The sequence below is a fragment of the Lepidochelys kempii genome, chromosome 1 (genome assembly GCF_965140265.1).
Source record: "Lepidochelys kempii isolate rLepKem1 chromosome 1, rLepKem1.hap2, whole genome shotgun sequence".
NCBI lineage: Eukaryota > Metazoa > Chordata > Testudines > Cheloniidae > Lepidochelys > Lepidochelys kempii.
Window position 1 is genome coordinate 239845968 of NC_133256.1, and position 18103 is coordinate 239864070.

General features: G+C 43.4%; 1 protein-coding gene across 1 annotated transcript in view; it reads right to left on the reverse strand.

Annotated features, from left to right (window-relative positions):
• The window catches only part of CACNA1C (calcium voltage-gated channel subunit alpha1 C), a 704670-nt gene that overhangs the window by 137100 nt on the left and 549467 nt on the right, over positions 1–18103 (reverse strand). The window contains exons 11-13 of the mRNA XM_073320186.1: positions 9528–9554; positions 7130–7290; positions 6039–6264 (exon numbers count right to left, since the gene is read on the reverse strand). Of these exons, the coding sequence (XP_073176287.1) occupies positions 6039–6264; positions 7130–7290; positions 9528–9554 (414 nt within the window). The remainder of the gene's footprint in view (positions 1–6038; positions 6265–7129; positions 7291–9527; positions 9555–18103) is intronic.

Below are 18103 nucleotides of genomic sequence, written 5' to 3' on the forward strand. Positions count from 1 at the left end.
TCTCCCACTTGAGGATCTCAAAGCAGTTTATAGATGTTAATGAACTAAGCCTCGCAAAACCCCTGTGAGGTAGGCCAGTACTGTTATTATCCCTGGTTTTCAACTGGAGGAATTAAGGCACAGAGAGGTGGCTTGCCCAAGACCACACACAGAATCCACTGAAGAGCTTAGACTAAAATCAGGAGTCTGGATTCCCAGTATTGTGCTCTAAAAGTCCTAAGATTCTTCTTCCCTGTCTTTATACACCTTCCACTATGGCTTTTGTGATACCTGCAGTCTCAAAGATACTGTTCTTAAAATGGTGGTAATGATGGTGGGCTGTTTACATAGTGCTTCCAACATTGTTCACCCAACACAGACACCTCCTTGGAGGTATAAGAACCCCCACTGACTTAATAGAAAAACAACCATGGACATCCAGTGGCAGGACTTAGCTTTAAAATATGAATCTAAGTTTATAGTTAGGAATAAATGGATTACTTTTCAGTTTATATAAAGGAATAAATATAGGGTTTTTTTAAGCCGTCTAGATTAGCTCATGAAGAGACAGTCATTTGACTTCTCTCAGCACAGGAAGATATTCTGCACAACACTGTAAAAATTAGAGAGGACAAAACAAATAGATTATACTGCTGCTTCTTAATTTATTTCATGAAATAATTCTGATGATTATTTATAATCTTCCAAGTAATGTTTGCTCTTGAAATTCTAACAGTGGTTCCCAAAACTATGGGATATTCATTCATCTGTGTTTTTATTTGCTCTATGATATTATGGAGTAGTAGTCATGCTTTTCATATATGTACATATTTTTGATGCACTGAGAGTTTGTCTACACTTGATATTTATCATGGAAAATTCACATAAATATATGAAGATTAATTTGTCTAAGATATACCTTTGCCGTCATATTTTCCATGATTTGTGCCTCCTTTTATCTTCTTGATTATCACTATTTCTATGTCCCATATGTCTGCATGTCAGTCAGAAATATATATTTGACATAAAGCATTACACTGTCATCTTTTCTGCTCTTCTGCCCTTTCTGGGATGGTATCTTACTTTATTATCATTCCATGCATGTGACTTATTCCACCAGTGTCTATAATGATAATGACACTAAATCATCACTGTGTTTAGAGCTGAGTGAAGAATGGGAAAACTGGCAGCTGTACTAGAAAGAACACTCACAAGAAGCAGGGTTTTGGCATATTTCAATCCAGGAAGTTTTGGAAAGTGTAGGGGACAATTTTCTGGTTCAAGTGCTGGAGGAACCAACTATGGGTAGAGCTCTTCTTGACCTGCTGCTCACAAACCAAGAAGAATTAGTAGGGGAAGCAAAAGCAGATGGGCACCTGGGAGGCAGTGACCATGAGATGGTTGAGTTTAGGATCCTGACACAAGGTAGAAAGGAGAGCAGCAGAATACAGACCCTGGACTTCAGAAAAGTGCACTTTGACTCCCTCAGGGAACTGATGGGCAGGATCCCCTGGGAGAATAACATGAAGGGGAAAGGAGTCCAGGAGAGCTGGCTGTATTTTAAAGAATCCATATTGAGGTTGCAGGAACAAACCATCCCGATGTGTAGAAAGAATAGTAAACATGGCAGGCGACCAGCTTGGCTTAACAGTGAAATACTTGTTGATCTTAAACACAAAAAAGAAGCTTACAAGAAGTGGAAGATTGGACAAATGACCAGGGAGGAGTATAAAAATATTGTTCAGGCATGCAGGAGTGAAATCAGGAAGGCCAAATCACACTTGGAGTTGCAGCTAGCAAGAGATGTTAAGAATAACAAGAAGGGTTTCCTCAGGTATGTTAGCAACAAGAAGAAAGCCAAGGAAAGTGTGAGCCCCTTACTGAATGAGGGAGGCAACCTAGTGACAGAGGGTGTGGAAAAAGCTAATGTACTCAATGCTTTTTTTGCATCTGTCTTCATGAACAAGGTCAGCTCCCAGACTGCTGCACTGGGCAGCACAGCATGGGGAGGAGGTGACCAGCCCTCTGTGGAGAAAGAAGTGGTTCGGGACTATTTAGAAAAGCTGGACGAGCACAAGACCATGGGACCAGATGTGCTGCATCTGAGGGTGATAAAGGAGTTGGCGGATGTGATTGCAGAGCCATTGGCCATTATCTTTGAAAACTCGTGGCGATCGGGGGAGGTCCCGGAAGACTGGAAAAAGGCTAATGTAGTGCCCATCTTTAAAAAAGGGAAGAAGGAGGATCTGGGGAACTACAGGCCAGTCAGCCTCACCTCAGTCCCTTGAAAAATCATGGAGCAGGTCTTCAAGGAATCAATTCTGAAGCACTTAGAGGAGAGGAAAGTGATCAGGAACAGTCAGAATGGATTCACCCAGGGCAAGTCATGCCTGATCATACTAACTGCCTTCTATGACGAGATAACTGGCTCTGTGGATGAGGGGAAAGCAGTGGATGTGTTATTCCTTGACTTTAGCAAAGCTTTTGATATGGTCTCCCACAGTATTCTTGCCAGCAAGTTAAAGAAGTATGGGCTGGATGAATGGACTATAAGGTGGATAGAAAGCTGGCTAGATCGTCGGGCTCAACAGGTAGTGATCAATGGCTCCATGTCTAGTTGGCAGCCAGTATTAAGCGGAGTGCCCCACGGGTTGGTCCTGGCACTGGTTTTGTTCAATATCTTCATTAATGATCTGGAGGATGGTGTGGATTGCACCCTCAGCAAGTTTGCAGATGACACTAAACTGGGAGGAGTGGTAGATATGCTGGAGGGTAGGGATAGGATACAGAGGGACCTAGACAAATTAGAGGATTGGGCCAAAAGAAACCTGATGAGGTTAAACAAAGACAAGTGCAGAGTCCTGCACTTAGGACGGAAGAATCCCATGTACTGCTACGGGCTGGGGACCGACTGGCTAAGCTGCAGTTCGACAGAAAAGGACCTGGGGATTACAGTGGACGAGAAGCTGGATATGAGTCAACAGTGTGCCCTTGTTGCCAAGAAGGCTAACAACACATTGGGCTGCATTAATAGGAGCACTGCCAGCAGATCAAGGGAAGTGATCATTCCCCTCTGTTCAACACTGGTGAGGCCACATCTAGAGTATGGAGTCCAGTTTTGGACCCCCACTACAGAAAGGCTGTGGACAAATTGGAAAGAGTCCAGCGGAGGGCAACAAAAATGTTTAGGGGGCTGGAGCACATGACTTATGAGGAGAGCTACAGGGATTATTTAGTCTGCAGAAGAGAAGAATGAGGTGGGATTTGATAGCTGCTTTCAACTACCTGAAAGGGGTTCCAAAGAGGATGGATCTAGACTGTTCTCAGTGGTAGCAGATGACAGAACAAGGAGTAATGGTGCCAAGTTGCGGTGTGGGAGGTTTAGGTTGGATATTAGGAAAAAACTTTTTCACTAGGAGGGTGGTGAAGGACTGGAATGGGTTACCCAGGGAGGTGGTGTAATATCCATTCTTACAGGTTTTCAAGGTCAGGCTTGACAAAGCCCTGGCTGGGATGATTTAGTTGGGGATTGGTCCTGCTTTGAGCAGGGGGTTGGACTAGACGACCTCCTGAGGTCCCGTCCAACCCTGATATTCTATGATTCAGTGTTTCTTTTTAATTTCCAGATGTAAAGGTCTCAGTTCCCTTAAACACTCTCTGGATTTCTAGGCAAAAGGTTCCACATCTATGCCCCTTTTCACAGAGAATTCTCCTAGCAGGATTGTAAACTGTTCTCTCTCTCTGCAGGAGCGGAGAAGAGTCCTGAACAAACAACTATTCCTCTTCATCATGTGTTACTTCTTTTTCTGTAAAACCTACTGGTAGGATGGCCTTCCTGCATCCTATTAACTTAGGCCTGGGACAGACACCTTCCTTAGAAACTTGGCCCAGAGCTCGATGAGCCATATCTAATTAAATTTTATCAACCTTTGCCTTTAGTCCCAGGGATCCAGAAAGAAGACAAACTGCAGATCTGGGCTCTTCATTCCTCCCAGGAGGCTGAATCTAATAGTTTATTTTTGCTAATTCCTATTCCCTGTATCTTCAGCTGACTCTTCTAAATAGGCCACCTTCCTTTCGAATAGTCACAGCCTTGCCTTGGCCAATGTCTAAACTGTCTCTTTGGGTGTAAACCTCTTTTCAGCCCTTGACATCTGACCTTGAAAGCCATCCACCCTTAGCAGTAAGCTGAACTATAGAAACTTCATAGGTGTTTTTCATTTTTTGGATTCTATAATGGCTGTTAAATTCAGGGTAAAACCTTATACTAATCTGGCATCCAAGTCAGTTGTTTTTGTCTGCAGCACAGCTCTGCCATCTTGAACGCCTTCCAGATATGGTCTTGCTTTTCCTGTGCTCTTGTGTTTTTATCTCAGTTTTCACAGAGCTCTCCTGGAAGTTTAAAATGATTGTAGGGCCATTTTCATATCCGAGTCTGCAGGAAAACCCATGGCTTCACCCCCACAACTGAAGCTTTTACAAAGTGCTAACTGGAAGCCCATATGGGTGAGCCCCAGACCCCTTTCTCCATCAAGCGACCACTTACAGGAATTTGTATGGAGATACTAAATCGGGATGAGTCGGAAGCTGACATTTCCTGTGACTTCACCTCAAGCTGGCTAAATCAGGTTTGTGTTTTGCAGTACCTGATTACAGGAGGGAACAGAATCACTGACTAGGAGGCACTGTGCCTTTGTGGAAATGGAGGGAGAGAAAGAAGGGAATGAAAAAAAAAGAGCTTGAAGAAGGTCTCAGTTGCTGCTGCCAGTGTGGGGCTCCCCTCCTCTGAGGGAGGAACTGGAATGGGAGGAGGAAGTGGGCAGAGTCCTCTCTATGTTGCTGCTAGGGCTGACACCATGCTTCTTCCCATAGGGACTTGTGGGGGAGGAAGCTGCCAGGGTCCGCTCCCTCGTCTGCCCATTGTTGTGGCTGCTGGGGTTGGCAATGGGCTTCTCGATCAAGTTTTTTCCCATTTAACACAGCCTTGAGTCACCATAAAGCAGCAAAAAAAAGGGAACATGCCAATTTCTTTTTAATTTGACAGGGACCCTTAAAAGACCAAGCTTGGTGGATAACATCTTCCCATATTTTAATATATTAACCAGCTTAGTTTAAAGTGCTTCCAACCAGACTTGCTAATCACCCAGGAGGATGGTTTCCCGTTTCTTCAAGTGATGCACCCATAGGTGCTGACTTTTTGGTTCCTGGGGGGTGCTTGACCCCCGCTCTGACCTGGGTCCCGCCCCTTTTCCACCCTTCCCCCAACCCCACCCTGCCTCTTCCCGCCCCCATTCCACCTCCTCCCCCCAGTGCCTCCTGCACACCGTGGAACAGCTGACCGCATCGGGTGGGAGGTGCTAGGAGGCAGGGGGAGGCGCGGATTGGCAGAGCCGTCTGTGAGTGGGAGGTGCTGGGGGTGGTGAGGGGGAGGCATTGACTGGGAGGGTGGGCTGCTGGTGGGTGCTCAGCACCCACCATTTTTTCCCTATAGGTGCTCCCAGCCTCGGAGCACCCACGAAGTCAGGGCCTATGGACACGCCTCCACTCTTTACAGCTCCCCAATCTGTACAGAAAGGGGACCAATTCTCAATGATCCCCTCACTCTGACTTCTCCCATTTTTTCCCTATGAAAGAGCTGATGTCTCAATCCCAAGGACTTCCTTATCTGGCATAAGGCACATAGGCATCCTAAATCCCCTACCAACTGGCCAATCTCAAATGGCTCCACTTTGGTTATGGAGTTTCTGCTCAGCTGTTTCTTGCTCCCTTCCCTTCTCCCATCCCCCCAGAAAGGTGCCTTTAGTTCTCAGCTGCCCTGCAGAAACCACTGTACTGCCAAAGGTACACACCGCAGATGACTGAGCAGAAGCTGGGATGCCCTGTGGAGGAAGAAGAAGTAGGTAGGATAGTGGAAGGAATGAAGCTGCAAGGAGATCAGTGATTTGGATACATGTGTGTGTGGAGCAGATATCAAGTACCATATTTGTCCATGATGCTAGTGCTCCTAGGCCTGTCCCTGCCTCATCCCCAAAGTTGGCCTCCATGGAAAACAGAAGTACCTTGTGATTTTAAATATTCTCAGGAGTCGGACGCATCTCAACACCGAGATGCCCAGCGGTGACATGATCTTGGTCTCCACCAGGATGGTCTCCAGGATTCCTCCACAAACAATAAAGCAGTCAAAGCGGTTGAAGAGAGATACAAAGTAGGCCTGGAGACCTAAGCTGTACATCTTCAGCAGCATCTCTGCCGTGAAAAGAGCTAGCAGCACCTTATTGGCAGTGTCTCATGAAAAAACGGATAAAGAATAATTATTATAATTTCACTCAAAACCACCACCACCACCACCACCAAAAATCCCACCCACTACTACCAGCAAACAGCGAGGTCAGAGTGAAAAGAGAGAGGACTCGGCTCAGCATGCAGCCAAGGAAGTGGGCCTATGTGCTGACAATCCATACATGAAAATGTTTTGCATAGAAGCCCTGGTTTCAATCACAATACTTCCCACATGCATGTATTATACAGCTGTATAACCTCCTTGACAGGAACTGTGCTTTCCAATGCACAACCTCCTGTCACACTTGTCATCTTCCGATGTACAGGTTACAACTATTGGCTGCCGTGTTATCTGCTCTTGTTTAATTCAGCCTTTCAGCTGCTCTCATTTCCACTGAGGATTCAGCTGTTTATTTCTTAGACTAAGGGGAACTTCATAAATCATTCCTCCCTCCTCACCTCCTTTGTAACCAGAATGTATCATAAATGCCATTCGAGTGACAAACTGGGGAACTCACAACCCCGAGAATCTACTCTTAAACTGGCAGCCCAAGTGCTGCACACACAGACAGAAGTAAGCTCCAGCTATGTGACCTCACCTGGATCTAAAGGAACATTCTAGCTGATAGACAGCTGGGTACTAACAGTGTTCTCTGAGGCCTCTCATAATGCAATCATGTATTTGAGATACTGTCTAACATCCTCTGCAAACAGAGGATTGTATTTGTATTTGCTTGTAGTTCAAGGCTGGGACTTCAAATACTGGGTCATCAGACCTCTAACTCTTTCTTTCTCTTTCTCCTTCCCTGTACGTTTGTTTATCCCTTAATGGTTACAAGGACAGCAAGCAAAACCACCTGCCTCATCTTACCTTGGACCTCTGTGAGCCAGTCTGGCTGGTTGTAATGTTCAGAGGCAATGGTAAGGGTGTTGAGAAACACAAGGAAGATCACCAGCCAGTAGAAAATATTGGACTTGACAGCGGCTCGGCACTTCCTCCTGCAGAACCTGTTCCACCGGCGCCAGTAGCGGCTTGAAACGGGAGAAAGAAAAAAGGGATGAAAAAATGGGGACGTGTAAGCCATTGCAAATCCCTCAGTTAAGACCTCCAGCTTTCATTCAGGTGAATTATGGAGTCTGAAGTGATGACAGTGAAAGGCTTTTAAATCCATGCTGGGAGAGAGTCTCCATGACTGCTCAGGGTGACCACAACCATCTGAACAAAACACGGTTCTAAACAAAGTACTAAGATTCTCGGGTGGACGAGCCCTTTCAGCCAGTTTGACTCGGTGAGAGGAGACATGTGCTGACCAGAAAGAAAAGGCCTCTAGAGATTTCTTGTTTTCCACAGAAATAGTAAGCTTTTCTTTATTGAATAACTGTGGGCCTGGTCATGGGTCAGATCCAGTGCCCACTGAAGTCAACTGAAAGTCTTTCGTTGCCTACAATGGGCCTGGAATCGAGGCCCCCAGAGAGGTGCCGTGTGCCTGTGAATCTCAGCAAAGAATGGGAATTTCAAGTGCTCAGCACCTATCAGTATGAGGCCCAACAAGACAGCCAACTCTGTACTGAAAACAATGTCACAAAAGTCTATTTTCTTTGAGATCCCTGGGGGACCTCAAGATCTTCCCCTGTGCCTGTTGATAAGGATGCCATTTGCTAATAAACAGTACCCCTTTAAATTATGCCTTCCATGAACACAGCCCCTCATGAGTGTCACACTGATTTCTGAGGGTAATTACTAACCACAGAAGGTATTTAAAGCTAATTATACACCTCCTACTCTTCAGAATTTAACTTGCTTAGCAACCAGTTTCCAGGCAACTCTTGGCACTGTATAATACATCTAATAGTTTTTATTATATATGTATTACATGACAAAGTGGAATGGGAACTTTCCTTGGCTAGACCTGTCTCTCTCATTCCCTGACAAGTGGTAAGCAGTGATCTCGGACTAGGACGGAGTTCAGCACCAAGACACACTAAAACCAGATGCAAATACTCCACCACTGCTTAAGAATCTTACAGCAAAATTTTATCAGGAACTCAACTGTAAATCTTTGTTAGCTAGGTAAAATACTAAGAATTTTTCTACGAAACACAAGTAATTTGTGTGCGCTCAAGTGGAAGCGAGTCTAGAAGTGTTATTTTTGAAAAGTGAGAAAATTATTGTAGTGTTTGGCTAATAGAGATACTCTGACATCATCAGGAATAAGTGCATGAAGATCAAATAGCATTAATGCTGTGGTCTTGTTTTCCAGCCTTCATCTAGTCCAAAATGTGTAAGCGTGTGCATGTATGTGTGTGCATGTGCATGCATTTGTGCTATACGTGCACCTATATGTATGTAGGAATATTTATGCTTTCCTGTGTTTGTACATGTGTCAGCATGCATGTACTGTACGTGTGCATTCACACGTGCATGTATGTATGTGCACGGGTTAATATGACAATTCTACATTATTATTCACATCTCCTGTATGAGGAAGAAAACAGCAGTTTTCCTGTCCCAATTATGGAGGAAGCCAAAGCATTTCTTATAGCATTCTAGTGTTAGAAGTCTTGCTGGACTTATAATTCAAAGCCATGAAGACAATATAGGTCACATACTGGAGAGGGAAATGGACTGGAAACCTTTTTCACAATGAGCAAGTATATATTTATAAGCATGATGGAGTAAATTCTGCCAGTGGAAGTATACGTCTGGTCAGCCCAGGCCCTCCACACATTTCTAAAAGCTGATAAATTACTAAGAATCAAACACCCAGTAGGGAAACTCTGTGGATCTTGCTACAAAAGGGTAAAATATTCCAGCTCTGTCCAGTGGTGGGATGAAGCCTAATTTAACATGGAAGCCCTATCTCTTGAGACATTTACAACTAAAGAGAAGAGAACACTACCCAATGCTGTAGAAAACAAACACTTGGGTTGGCCTTTTAGTGGAATGAATATCAGCTGATGATCTAACTGGTCTATCTCTAGCTTCTATAATTTTATGACCCAATGTTACCAATGGGGAAGCTTTCAGGCCAACATGCCAGAAAATGTGAACTTCTGAGATAAGTGTCACCTCTAACTCATGGGCCTTATCTCAGTCTAATATTAAGTAAAAAGGTCACTGATTTTGGTGGATGATTGATTAAATTCTATCCACGTTGGGAATGGCTTAGAGTTATCCATGTGCCATGGTGACAGTGAAAGATAATTTTAAAAGGTGGGATAAAAAACCAGTCGAATGACAGAAAAATATACAACTATATTTTACTTACCTAAACTTAGATTTGGAGATCCGATGCCTGAAAGATAAGAGTTACTGTTAGTGCTTCTAAATGAACTGTACACTCTAGACCTCCATGAGAACAGCAATAGAAAGAAGTAAGAATAAGCACAATGGATTCCCAATGCATACTGTTTTCCTCTTTGAAAACTGTAACTCAATCCATGCCACTGGGGGTTGCCCTGGCAGAAGAAGAGTACAGTCTTGTTGGTAAGATGAAGGAGAGTGGCGCCATGTGAACCTGAAGATTCTGTCACCCACATCATCAATGAAACAGCCCTTCTGTTATCTAAGAGGTCATTCTGAAGCCAAAGGTTACCATAACCCTGTTACCAAATGTCTTATACAAATGTGACCATCTTCTTCTTTTTCCTTTTGTCATTGAAGAGTTACAATCCTCTGGATTTTACTTTTATATGAAATAAATGTATGCTAATATATAAATATTAACACTTTGACTTTATATAGCACCTTTTACCTGAGGCTCTCGAAGAACTTTACAAAGTGGTAAATAAATCATCTTCATTTTGCTGAAACCAAGGTATAAAGGGTTATGACCAACAACTTCAAATTTGGGTGCCTACAGTCACATGTAGTCATGTAAATTAAAGTGGCCCAATTTACAAAGGCACTGAGTGCCCACAGTTTCCATTGGCTTCAGTGGGATTTGCGGGTGCTTAGCACCCTGGAAAATCAGACCACTTTCAACCTAAATATGTATTTCAGTGTCTAATTTGAGGCACCCAAGTTTAATGACCTAGGTGACTTACTTAACATCATACAGCAAGTCACAGGCAAAGCCAAGAATAGATTCCCAATCCGTCACTGACAGACCAGACACCAATGGGTCAGTTTCTTTATGTGGAAGGGATTTTAGAGATAGAAACATATATTTCACCAGCAGATGGTCCAAATAAAGAAAAATCCTCTGCACTGAATACATCTCTCCTGCAGTGTCATATGCAAGCAACACTAGGCCACATACCAGCCTGCAGTGAATATAGACAACACCACAAAAAATATTTTTATAAAGAAGAAGAAATAACGTGTCTTCTAAATGTAATACATTGCTGTAAAAAACAATGGGAACTTAAAAGTGAATGAAGTAATGAGGTACCCACAGAGGGTATCCTTAATATTATGATGTTCCAAACACTATAATTTGGAAGAAGTTTTGTTTTGAAAAGTCATCTCTATAGATTGTACAATATGTAGATTTAATGAATGTTCAGACTTAAAGAATGGTTTAAAAGTATGACCTAAAACAAATAATAATTTGTGAACATGCAGTAGGAGAGAGATAGAACTCAGTCAGAGCAAGGGACAAGTCACAGAGGATGGAAGGAAGAAGAAGTCAAAGGGTGTAAGAGAGAGAGAGAGAGAAGGAGAGAGAGAGAGACAGTGAAAGAGGCACAGAGAATGAGAGGAGAGGTCACTCCTGGAGAATGGTAGGGAGGAACAAGGGAGAGAGGTGGAGAGAGGAAGGCGTCATGGGGGAGATGACCGATGGAAGGTGAAGGACAGAAGTTTAAAGCCTCTGGGGACCCCACGGGCTGAATCCAAGTGTCCCTCCTGCTTTACAAAAAAGGGAGCTGTGTGGCATTTAAGGAACCTTTTATTTAGGTAAGCAAAAAGTTATGGCAAGTGTTATATTCATCATGCATGTGATAATTACATCTCTGGTGCACAAGGAGCTGCAGCAAAGTGCCATCACTTCTCCGCCAGGCTAGCTAATAATCTTCCCACTGCTTCGGATGCCCTTCTGCTAAGGCAGAGGGTTTACCCCATAGCGGTACTATATATATATATATATATATATATATATACACACACACACACAGGTCAGGGAAGGAAGAAAATATTTTTATCTAGAGCCAGAATACAAGGGTGAAACATGAATTCTGAAAACATAAGTTGAATAATACGACTGATTCTACAAACATGGAAACATTATGTACAGTAGGCCAGCTAGTCTGTAACACTCCTCTCAGCTGACCCTTACTACCACAGGCCTCCTGGCTTTCAGAAGCAGAGTCATTCTTCTCACACAAAAACATGCTGTTATATCTATGGATTCTGGCCCCTTGTTACAAACCCTTTGTGCCACTCCAAAATTACACCTGCCCCCTGAGGTTCAGGGTGTACAAGATTTAGTGCTGGACAAAGTGATGAGTTTAAGACCAATACTTCACAACCCTATTATGTTAGGAGCTTTACGTCACTGGAAAAGAAAGCTTCCCAGTTTTCCAATGAGACACAGCTTTTACTTCTAGCTCTGGAAGGTCTTCAGATATTGGACCTTACAATCCTGGCATTTAAAATACAAGAAAGCTATTTTAGATCATTATTAGATGTTTTTAGAGCTCTCTCTGAGTAGAGCAGAGTTAGACTCATGATAGTTTAACTCATCTAAGTTTAAAGAAGGAAGGACACCAAAATAGTTCCCTGTTTGTTTTTTAATTCCCTAAAACTTTTCTAAAATTGTATCTCCATAAATCTGTAACATATAACAGATATGGGGTATAAAGGGTGGGGTATAAAGGGTTAATGAGTTCAGGGTAATCTGCATAAATCACAGGTGGTGCTATACCCCAGATTCTTACTGACAAAACCTTTACACAACACCATCACACATCAGACCATCAAGTATTCCATAGGAGACAAACAGAAAGACATTTATGAAGAAGCGTGTGATACTCTGGTATGAAAGCTATACAGAAATAAAATCTATTGCACTAAGACTGTGGAGGATTTAGGCACCAATATAACTGTACATCTACCAGAATAGCAATTCTGGGAACACCTTACAGGTCTCCAAGCATGTAATATCAATCATGATACTTCACAGATATTCTCACTGTACAGATTTTACCACAGTACTGTATAACCATGCAATTATTTGTCACCTTGGTCACAGCTACTACTATACTGTATAACCTCCCAAGTAATTATCTTCCTGATAACTTATAAACCCCCATGGACACAACTAAAAGCTCTCAGAACATCAGTAGCATAGAAATTCACTTACTGTAACTCTAGGAAATACACAACTTCATCATATCCAAGGAGCTGCATTGTTCAGACCTCACAGATTTTAACACTAATCCTAGTGTTGTGACACTGACTGCATGTTGACATGATACAGGTTAGTGGTGCAATTAGTGGTCAAACAGCCAAACAAAACTATCAGGGTAACATTCTTTCCTGGTTAATTTAAAGGTCCTAGAAAAATTCCTTGCTTGTTTCCACTCAGGACTTTGGAATGCCTGAAATAGTGACAACTACCAAAGATCCTATTTTAGACCTTTCATGGGAAAAATGCATGCGGTGACAGGACACTTTAGGAGGGTTAGTCAGTTTCAGGTATGTATCCAGCAATAAAGCTGGTAATATGTCACCTTAATAAATTGTTAGAGCTGAATTCTGCTCTCATATTTGCCTGTGTAATTCCTATAGCAGTCACTGAACTAAACTCTTCTTTCAGGTACATTTTGTGTAACCCCATTAACATCAGTGGAGATGCACAGGTGTAAGTGATGATAGTAACTGGCCCTTTGTGTATTAATTAAAGGCTTCCAGTAAACTGGGACACAGTACTGATGACAAAAGGACAGTTAACCTTGCTTTAATATGGGTTCAGATACTCCCACGACTCCACTGAGACTTGATGGGAAGATCTTTACTTGACAACTATACTCAGTCTCCTGACAGAATCAGTGAGCTGTAGCAGTGCCTGGAGACTGATGCCATTTCTCCTTCCTTTTCCCCTCACTACAGTATTGCTCTGACTCCATGAGAACTAAAGAGCAACCCCGACCTGACTGGATGGGCACTGAATCATACTGGAGTGGCAGCTGCTGGCCAGCAGTGGTAAGAGACAGCAGAGCATCTCCATAAAATCATAGAATCATAGAAGATTAGGGTTGGAAGAGACCTCAGGAGGCCATCTAGTTCAACCCCTGCTCAAAGCAGGACCAATCCCCAAGTAAATCATCCCAGCCAGGGCTTTGTCAAGCCAGGCCTTAAAAACCTCTAAGAATGGAGATTCCACTGCCTCCCTAGGTAACTCATTCCCGTGCTTCACCATCCTCCTAGTAAAATAGTGTTTCCTAATATCCAGCCTAGACCTCCCCCACTGCAATTTGAGACCATTGCTCCTTGTTCTGTCATCTGCCACCACTGAGAACAGCCAAGCTCCATCCTCTTTGGAACCCCCCTTCAGGTAGTTGAAGGCTGCTATCAAATCCCCCCTCACTCTTCTCTTCTGCAGACTAAGTAAGCCCAGTTCCCTCAGCCTCTCCTCATAAGTCCAGCCCCCTAACCATTTTTTGTTGCCTTCTACTGGCATATTTTGTCCAATTTGTCCACAGCCTTTCTGTAGTGGGGGGCCCAAAACTGGACTCCATACTCTAGATGTGGCCTCCCCAGTGTCGAATAGAGGGGAATAATCACTTCCCTTGATCTGCTGGCAATGCTCCTATTAATGCAGCCCAATATGTTGTTAGCCTTCTTGGCAACAAGGGCACACTGTTGACTCATATCCAGCTTCTCATCAACTGTAATCCCCAGGTCCTTTTCTGTCAAACTGCAGCTTAGCCAGTCGGTCCCCAGCCCGTAGCAGTACATGGGATTCTTCCGTCCTAAGTGCAGGACTCTGCATTTGTCCTTGTTGAACCCCATCAGATTTCTTTTGGCCCAAGCCTCCAATTTGTCTAGGTCACTCGGGACCCTATCCATACCCTTCAGTGTATCTACCTCTCCCCCAAGTTTAGTGTCATTTGCAAACTTGCTGGGGCTGCAATCAATCCCAAAATCCATCCTGCTGAAATCTTAAGGTGATTTGCTAGTCAAGGAGTTACACCACAGGCTGGGAAACTAGGCTAGGGTTTTAGAGTCTAATGGAAACTCCAGCCCTGACTGTGAAGCAAGGGGTGAAGGGGGGTGGGGGAGGTGGAGTCAGGCTAGTCACAGAGTTGGAAATGTGAAGGATCCTCCTCTATAAAGCCAACCTACTGTCCTCTATACACACATCTCATGAGGTACTGGGCTGGCCGTCAGTACCAATGGCCCAGGCTGTGATACTTGGGAGGGTTGTAGACAAGAAAGAGAAACAAGGGCCAAGCCTGTGCATTTTCCAACTGAAATCAGCAGTGAATTTCTGGGCTTTTGGCAGACATCTGTTACCATGGCTCCTGATGTGGCGGGGACCAGAGATCTCGCAGCAGCAAAGAGATCAGCAGCAGTCTGTAGTGTCTTCAGACACTATTTGCTTATCAAGCCCAGAACAGCAGCAGCCGTGGCAGACAACAAACCTGCATGTGATCAGCTCTTCCCCCTTCTCCACAGATGCCTATACCGACTGTTCTAAGAGCTGCAAAGGAATTATTCTGCCAGCCAGAAGAGCACAAGGAAAAGCACCAAGGGAAATACACTGATGGATCAGCTGATGCCAAGCGCTTTCATTATTTACAAAATTTTCAGGACATAGGATATTCAATTGAAAAGCCTGGGTAACTCATTTATTTTGTTTTATTCTGGCTTTTTTGTTTTAACCCCCCTGTGCAAAATGGTTGGACTATACCAGGACTGAAAGGAAATCCTGGCCAGGATGAAAATGCCAAACGGCTGATTGTTCCAATGAAAGCTGATCATTTGAAGCTGTTTCTTCCTTTGAGTTCAAATGCTTCAACCCTCTACTGTGGCCTCCTGGAACATGAGTCTCAACAAGGGTCTTTCTATAGATCAGCTACTCAAAAAAAAGGCAAGAGCTTCATGTCACCCTGCGTATTTCTGGTTGTATTGGAGGACCAGATTTCTTGGGTGCACCTAGTCCAAAATTCAGTTCCAACAAGGCTAATATTAAGCATGGGTCCTGCCTGACCTCAGGAATCTAAGCTACAACAACATGGGCTCCAAATTAAAGATATATCTGTAGGGAATTCATATGATCTATGGATAAAAATGCAGCATCTCAGATAAATTACTCACTGCTGGGAAGCCTTGTGAGTAAGGCTGCTCCTTAATCCAAAATCCATTGCTCCTAGGTGTAGGTTTAACACCAGTTTATCTGTTGCAGAGGATCATGGGAAACACATTTCAACGCACCTTGTTAAAATAGGTCAGTCACAGCTGTGGTGGGACAGAGATAAGATTAGGGTTTCAAATTTTGTCTTTGGGATAAAACTGTTGTGTTACCATTCCAATGCAGATGTTATCACAATATAAGGCAACATCATCGTATGAGTGATGTCATGTTGGCACTGCAGAAGTTTTGGGATGCTTGTAGATGGTTCTTGATAGTCCTATCAAATTCAGAACGGTCCCTAAAAACTGATATGTATTACAGCTACCCTAGGCATTGTGAGCCAAACCCATCCCTGATATAACTCCATTCATGTCCAAGGAATTACCCCAGGGATGAATTTGGCACTGATTTTTTGTTTTTGTTTTGATAAATTGGATGTAAAGCACATTAACGAAATCAAGAAATCCAAATTTAACTCTTCCTAGAACTCCTTCTGTTGGTTCTAAGGTTAGAATCACTCCAGACAGCTCTGCTAAAGAAGGCACTTAGGCTTAGGTACTATAGAAGATACAGGTTTCTTTGGAGCATGATGCACCAGGAAACTACTTCTGCTGGAGGGGTGCTCTCCTGATCTCACTGAGAACATATCTCCATGAAGTCAGGTAGTGCTATCAGAAGAGTTTTCCATTTCCAAAAGAGATGCTTGGAATTAGCTTCTTGTGCTGATATTTCTGCCATTCACAGACCTTTTTTTTTAAGGTTCTACTACTTCATATAAGAACAGAAAGAACATCCAGTAATTCTAAGTCATCTTTAATAACATTGCTTTTCCTTTCCTTCTCCCAAAGGCATGTCTTCCTCTTGTCATAAGTACATTCTGATGGCAAGAAGAAAAGGAGTACTAGTGGCACCTTAGAGACTAACCAATTTATTTGAGCATGAGCTTTCGTGAGCTACAGCTCACTTCATTGGATGCATTCAGTGGAAAATACAGTGAGGAGATTTATATACACATAGAACATGAAAAAATGGGTGTTTATCATGCACACTGTATGGAGAGTGATCACTTAAGATGAGCTATTACCAGCACGGGGTGGGGGGGGGGAAGAAAACCTTTTGTAGTGATAATCAAGGTGAGCCATTTCCAGCAGTTAACAGGAATGTCTGAGGAACGGAGGGGCGGGGTATAAACATGGGGAAATAGTTTTACTTTAAATAGTTTTACTTTGTTTAATGACACATCCACTCCCAGTCTCTATTCAAGCCTAAGTTAATTGTATCCAGTTTACAAATTAATTCCAATTCAGCAGTCTCTCCTTGGAGTCTGTTTTTGAAGTCTTTTTGTTGTAATATTGCGACCTTTAGGTCTGTAATCGAGTGACCAGAGAGATTGAAGTGTTCTCCGACTGGTTTATGAATGTTAAAATTCTTGACATCTGATTTGTGTCCATTTATTCTTTTACGCAGAGACTGTCCAATTTGACCAATGTACATGGCAGAGGGGCATTGCTGGCACATGATGGCATATGTCACATTGGTAGATGTGCAGGTGAACGAGCCTCTGATAGTGTGGCTGATGTGATTAGGCCCTATGATGGTGTCCCCTGAATAGATATGTGGACACAGTTGGCAACGGGCTTTGTTGCAAGGATAGGTTCCTGGGTTAGTGGTTCTGTTGTGTGGTATGTGGTTGCTGGTGAGTATTTGCTTCAGGTTGGGGGGATGTCTGTAAGCAACGACTGGCCTGTCTCCCAAGATTTGTGAGAGTGATGGGTCATACTTCAGGATAGGTTGTAGATCCTTGATGATGTGTTGGAGAGGTTTTAGTTGGGGGCTGAAGGTGACGGCTAGTGGCATTCTGTTATTTTCTTTGTTGGGCCTGTCCTGTAGTAGGTGACTTCTGGGAACTCTTCTGGCTCTGTCAATTTGTTTCTTCACTTCAGCAGGTGGGTATTGTAGTTGTAAGAATGCTTGATAGAGATCTTGTAGGTGTTTGTCTCTGTCTGAGGGGTTGGAGCAAATGTGGTTGTATCGTAGAGCTTGGCTGTAGACGATGGATCGTGTGGTGTGGTCTGGGTGAAAGCTGGAATCATGTAGGTAGGAATAGTGGTCAGTAAGTTTCCGGTAGAGGGTGGTGTTTATGTGACCATCGCTTATTCGCACCATAGTGTCCAGGAAGTGGATCTCTTGTGTGGACTGGTCCCGGCTGAGGTTGATGGTGGGATGGAAATTGTTGAAATCATGGTGGAATTCCTCAAGGGCTTCTTTTCCATGGGTCCAGATGATGAAGATGTTATCAGTGTAGAGTAGGGGCATTAGGGGATAAGAGCTGAGGAAGTGTTGTTCTAAGTCAGCCATAAAAATGTTGGCATACTGTGGGGCCATGCGGGTACCCATAGCAGTGCCGCTGATTTGAAGGTATACATTGTCCCCAAATGTGAAATAGTTATGGGTGAGGACAAAGTCACAAAGTTCAGCCACCAGTTTGCCATGACATTATCAGGGATACTCTTCCTGACGGCTTGTAGGTCCATCTTTGTGTG